Genomic DNA, 5,596 nt, shown 5'->3' with positions numbered 1-5,596 from the left:
CTTTGACGCTGGGACCTACAGCTGCCGAGCCATCAACACCCTGGGTGAGGCCGAGAGTGAGTGCAAACTGGAGGTTCGAGGTAAGGACACCCTCACTGGCACGACAGGGCTCCACAGCAAGGTGCAGTCTGTCTGAATGGGGAGAGAAGAACCATGTTCATTCTCACCATGTCCCCCAGTGCTAGGATTGGCAACTGTCCCGTATTAGCCAGGACATGCCGTATTTTGGACTAATACAGGACCGCCATTGTCCTGTGTTAGGCCCGGGGAGTGCTGTAGGCTCCCTGTAGTCCCGGACACTGTAGGCCCAGACACTGCATGCCCGGACACTGTAGTCCCGGACACTAGGCCCGACACTGCAGGCCCAGACACTGTAGTCCCGGACACTGTAGGCTCCCTGTAGTCCCGGACACTGCAGTCCCGGACACTGTAGGCCCAGGGGCCGCAGCTGTCCCAGACGGTATAGGCACAGGTGGCCGCCTGATGGAGGTTGCGTAGCAACCCGCCTCCCGGTCTGGGTGGCCGCCATTGGTGGAGTGGGAGCACGTGGCCGCTGGCTGGGTGAGGTCACGTAGGGCACGGGGCGGTGACGTCACCTTGTCCCTTATTTGGGAGTGAGGAAGTTGGCAACCCGCCCCCAGTGCTGCTAGCCAGTGCTGCCCACAGTAACACAGTAACTCAGGACAATTACTTTGTGTACAGTGAGCTCACACTGTGAGCTGCACAGCCCTGCTTGGCACAGTTGGCTGAGTATCACAGGGCGGTCAGGGTTACAGGGCAGACCCCCTCGCACTGTTTCAGTGGTGGAGACCACCTGCATCTGGGGTAGACAGTTCCTCAGCACTGACCCACTGACATGTGGTGTTCCCCCCATCACTGCCTCTCCCACATTGTGGGATTTCCTTAATGCAGCTCCAAAATAGTTACTGCGGTGTCTCAGCACTGCCACTTCACGGCGCTCCCCCACCCCCGCCCCTCCCTCACCCCGCCCCTCCCCACCCCCCGCCCCTCCTCACCCCCGCCCCTCCCTCACCCCGCCCCTCCCTCACCCCCGCCCCTCCCTCACCCCCGCCCCTCCCTCACCCCGCCCCTCCCCCACCCCCGCCCCTCCCTCACCCCCGCCCCTCCCTCACCCCCGTCCCTCCCTCACCCCTGCCCCTCCCTCATCCCCGCCCCTCCCTCACCCCGTCCACCCACAGTGCGGCGCTCCCTCACCCCCGCCCCTCCCTCACCCCCGCCCCTCCCTCACCCCCGCCCCTCCCTCACCCCCGCCCCTCCCTCACCCCCGCCCCTCCCTCACCCCCGCCCCTCCCTCAACCCCGCCCCTCCCTCACCCCGCCCCTCCCTCACCCCGCCCCTCCCTCATCCCCGCCCCTCCCTCAACCCCGCCCCTCCCTCACCCCCGCCCCTCCCTCATCCCCGCCCCTCCCTCACCCCCGTCCACCCACAGTGCGGCGCTCCCTCACCCCCGCCCCTCCCTCACCCCCGCTCCTCCCTCACCCCGGCCCCTCCCTCACCCCCGCCCCTCCCTCACCCCCGCCCCTCCCTCACCCCCGCCCCTCCCTCACCCCCGTCCCTCCCTCACCCCTGCCCTCCCTCATCCCCGCCCCTCCCTCACCCCCGTCCACCCACAGTGCGGCGCTCCCTCACCCCCGCCCCTCCCTCACCCCGCCCCTCCCTCACCCCGCCCCTCCCTCACCCCCGCCCCTCCCTCACCCCCGCCCCTCCCTCAACCCCGCCCCTCCCTCACCCCGCCCCTCCCTCACCCCGCCCCTCCCTCACCCCCGCCCCTCCCTCACCCCCGCCCCTCCCTCACCCCCGCCCCTCCCTCAACCCCGCCCCTCCCTCACCCCCGCCCCTCCCTCACCCCCGCCCCTCCCTCACCCCCGCCCCTCCCTCACCCCCGCCCCTCCCTCAACCCCGCCCCTCCTCACCCCGCCCCTCCCTCACCCCGCCCCTCCCTCACCCCCCGCCCCTCCCTCACCCCGCCCCTCCCTCACCCCCGCCCCTCCCTCACCCCGCCCCTCCCTCACCCCCGCCCCTCCCTCAACCCCGCCCCTCCTCATCCCCGCCCCTCCCTCACCCCCGCCCCTCCCTCAACCCCGCCCCTTCCTCAACCCCGCCCCTCCCTCAACCCCGCCCCTCCCTCACCCCCACCCCTCCCTCAACCCCGCCCCTCCCTCAACCCCGCCCCTCCCTCACCCCGCCCCTCCCTCACCCCCACCCCTCCCTCAACCCCGCCCCTCCCTCAACCCCGCCCCTCCCTCACCCCCGCCCCTCCCTCACCCCCGCCCCTCCCTCACCCCCGCCCCTCCCTCACCCCCGCCCCTCCCTCACCCCCGCCCCTCCCTCACCCCCGCCCCTCCCTCACCCCCCGCCCCTCCCTCACCCCGCCCCTCACTCACCCCCGCCCCTCCCTCAACCCCGCCCCTCCCTCACCCCCGCCCCTCCCTCACTCCCCGCCCCTCCCTCACCCCCGCCCCTCCCTCACCCCCGCCCCTCACTCACCCCCGCCCCTCCCTCACCCCCGCCCCTCCCTCACCCCCGCCCCTCCCTCACCCCTGCCCCTCCCTCCCTGGCTCGGGTGCCTGGTGATTTGAACCCCAGATCTTTATCCCAGTCAGCCATGCAGGAAATGCAGCGTGGTCACAGTTATTGAATGGCAGTCAGCTGGAGAGGCTGAGGTCTCTTTATGTGAAGTCTCATGTGTCTGTCCACTTGATCATGTGCTGCCACTCAGTGCATCGATTTGTGAATCTGCCTCCCGCCAGTCCACATCTTCCTTGTTCTCCAAAATTTTCAAAATTTCGCAATCCTCTGAATTAAAATCATTCCTATCTCAGTCTTACAAACATATTCAGTGACCATGTCCTTGGTTTGAACCAGGGAACACAGATCTCAAAATTTACCCTCTTAGAATTGCAAATTGTTGAAAATACTTCTCATTCCTCTGAACTCCTTTCACTACCACCCCATCCTCCTCAATCCCTCCTCCTCAGATAACCCCCGACTGCCACGATTCTATTGAAAGGACTTTCACTGCATGCCTTCAAGGCTGGTACATTATGCCACCTACAAGGGCTTTTATTTTGTGCAATAACCTGTTGCGGTGCTGGATCGAAGGGCCAAATGGCCTCCTCCTGCACCCATTCTCTATGTAATGAATGGGTGACACAGTGGCGCAGAGGTTACGGCTCTGAGTCAGAGACTTCCAGTGTCAGAGACCCAGGTTTGATCCTAACCTCAGTTGTTTTCTGTTTGGAGTTTGTGATCGCTGTGGTCTAAGTATGGAAATCTGTGGCTGAAAGATGCCCAAAGCTGGCAGCTCAACTTGAGGACAATAGACAATAGACAATAGGTGCAGGAGGAGGCCATTCGGCCCTTCGAGCCAGCACCGCCATTCAATGTGATTATGGCTGATCATTCTCAACATTAGACATTGGGGGCAACAAGGAAACAAAGCATTTTTGTTTTGGTATGATAACCAAATGATAGTCATAATACTGGGCAAAATACGAAACTAAAGGTGCAGGGGCTAAACATAAATTACGCGGAACTTTAATCTACGTGTAGACTGGGAAGTCACATTATCAGTGATAATGTGGGGCATGAAGTGTGTGGGAAGAAAATGCAGATGCTGGTTTACACCGGAGGTACACACAAAGCCTCAGGAGTAACTCAGCAGAATAGGCAGCATCTCTGGATAGAAGGAATGGGTGCCGTTTCAGGTCAAGACCCTTCTGTGAATGTTTCCAAGGTTCCCAGACCAAAGAGTTGAGGAATCCAGTGGGGGAAAAGGTTATTTCAGATCTTACTTTGTGGAATGAGAAAGGGTTATTGGTCAATGTAGGGAGGAAAAGTGATCATCACATGATAGAAAGTGGCACTGAGTTTGAATATATGACAGAGTGCATGTGTGAACGAGGACAAGAAGCCGAGAAAGGAAGGGATGATAAAATGTGGAGTAACCTGACAGGGATACACATGAAATCAGTGGAAGAGCAAAGACTAGAGAAGGGAAATGTAGGCCCCTTACAATGAATTTATAATGGGGCATAAGGAAGAAATGTCTTAATTGAGGAAACAAAAACAATAGAAAAATAATCTGAAAGCCCCTCTCACTCCAGTTGTCCAACACTCTGAATGCCAACCGCTAACCAGTGCCCTGTTCTGTCTTCCCACAGTGCCCTAGGATCCTCGCCAGTGCATTGCCAGAGGTAAGAGTCCATGGAAGGAGGGGGCATCCGGAGAGGGAGTGATAGAGGCGTATCGTGGGCCTGGGAAGTTTGAAAGGGGACAGTGAAGAAGCCAGATAATTACCTTGAGTTCTCAGTAACAATTCAGAATTCAGGAGGAAGGCTGGAAGGTGTCGGCAAACGGGGAGGCAAGTGAAACGGACTGTAACTGGCTGCTGAGGCTGTCCACTGATTCTGTTTCTGTTCTTAGTTGCAGGGTGGAGCGAGGTGGCGAGGCCCGAAGAGCTGAAGACCAGGGTCACACTGGGCCTTGGTCCAGGGCTCAGACTGCCTGAACAGCGTTGATTTGGTTCTGCTCACCTCTAGTTTAGTCACGGGCACTTCTTGGACATGTGTGTATTTTCTGTCATTCACTTCAACGTTTGACACCCTGGAATGGCGACACTTGCCCAGTTCTACTGCTTCTGATCACCTGTATCACATTTTATTCTGATGTGCCTATGTGCGTGTGTTTGTAATTGGCGGGAGGTGAGGGGAGAACTTGTCCTTGCTGCGGAGACTGGAGTGACTGGAGCATGATCTGTCTGTGGGAGGAACACTGTGTCAGAGCACCTTGCCTTTGTTCAGAGTTGTGTGTGATTGTGATGTACTGGACACCACTTGCACACAGAAATAAACCCTTCCACCACCTGATTTACTTAAAAACACAGCTCACTTTCTCTTCCAACTTGCTTTTGTACGACTCTCTTCAATCAAGGAATGTTTTAATTAGATGCTTCTCTGGGTAATCAGACTGCAAGACAGGGATATGGGCCAAACACAGGCAGGTGGGACTAGTGTAGCTGGGACATTTGGTTGGTGTGGGCCAAGTTGGGCTGAAGGGCCTGTTTCCATGCTGTGTCAATGACTCTATGACTACTGGTAATGGACAAAGAAGGGAGGTTTGGCAAAGGGAGCTTTTTCCCATCAGTCCCTGTGTAAGGCAGGCTTTTGTGCTCCTCCTCCCCCCCCCCCCCCCCCCCCCACTGTTGTAGCGAGGGAGGTATGAAGGGAGGAACAGGTTGGCAATGATACTAATGGAGCACCAGTGACTATCCCCAGACCCTGCAGGGACCGATGCTGGAGATGCCCTCGTGCCTCAATGAGAAGAGAGCTCTGCAGTGTTGGTTCCTTGTCGTGCATTCAGATCGCCGATGGCAGGTCAGCAACACCCTGCGGCCTGCAGAACCCTTTCATATATTACTAAAGGCTCCAAGCTCTGCGGATGAGTGCTTGACTAGGTCTCCGCCACGATAGAGCTGTGGGATTAGGTGGAGTGGGGAGCTGCAGAGAATGAGCTTGGTTTCCGCACTGGTTAACACTGAGTGGACTATATCTGGAAAGGCAAAGTCAACTTGTGT

General features: G+C 59.1%; 1 protein-coding gene across 1 annotated transcript in view; it reads left to right on the top strand.

Moving 5' to 3' along the window:
* Positions 1-4,785, top strand: part of LOC144602459 (myosin-binding protein C, cardiac-type-like) — a 39,422-nt gene extending 34,637 nt beyond the window's left edge. The window contains exons 14-16 of the mRNA XM_078415606.1: positions 1-80; positions 4,185-4,217; positions 4,447-4,785. The exon at positions 1-80 is cut by the window's left edge and continues 135 nt beyond it. Of these exons, the coding sequence (XP_078271732.1) occupies positions 1-80; positions 4,185-4,192 (88 nt within the window). The 3' untranslated portion in view covers positions 4,193-4,217; positions 4,447-4,785. The remainder of the gene's footprint in view (positions 81-4,184; positions 4,218-4,446) is intronic.
* The last annotated feature ends 811 nt before the right edge of the window (positions 4,786-5,596 follow it).

The sequence above is a fragment of the Rhinoraja longicauda genome, chromosome 18, assembly GCF_053455715.1.
Source record: "Rhinoraja longicauda isolate Sanriku21f chromosome 18, sRhiLon1.1, whole genome shotgun sequence".
Taxonomy (NCBI): Eukaryota; Metazoa; Chordata; class Chondrichthyes; order Rajiformes; family Arhynchobatidae; genus Rhinoraja; species Rhinoraja longicauda.
Note: the sequence above shows the minus strand (reverse complement) of the source record. Positions and strands in the feature narration are given on the sequence as shown.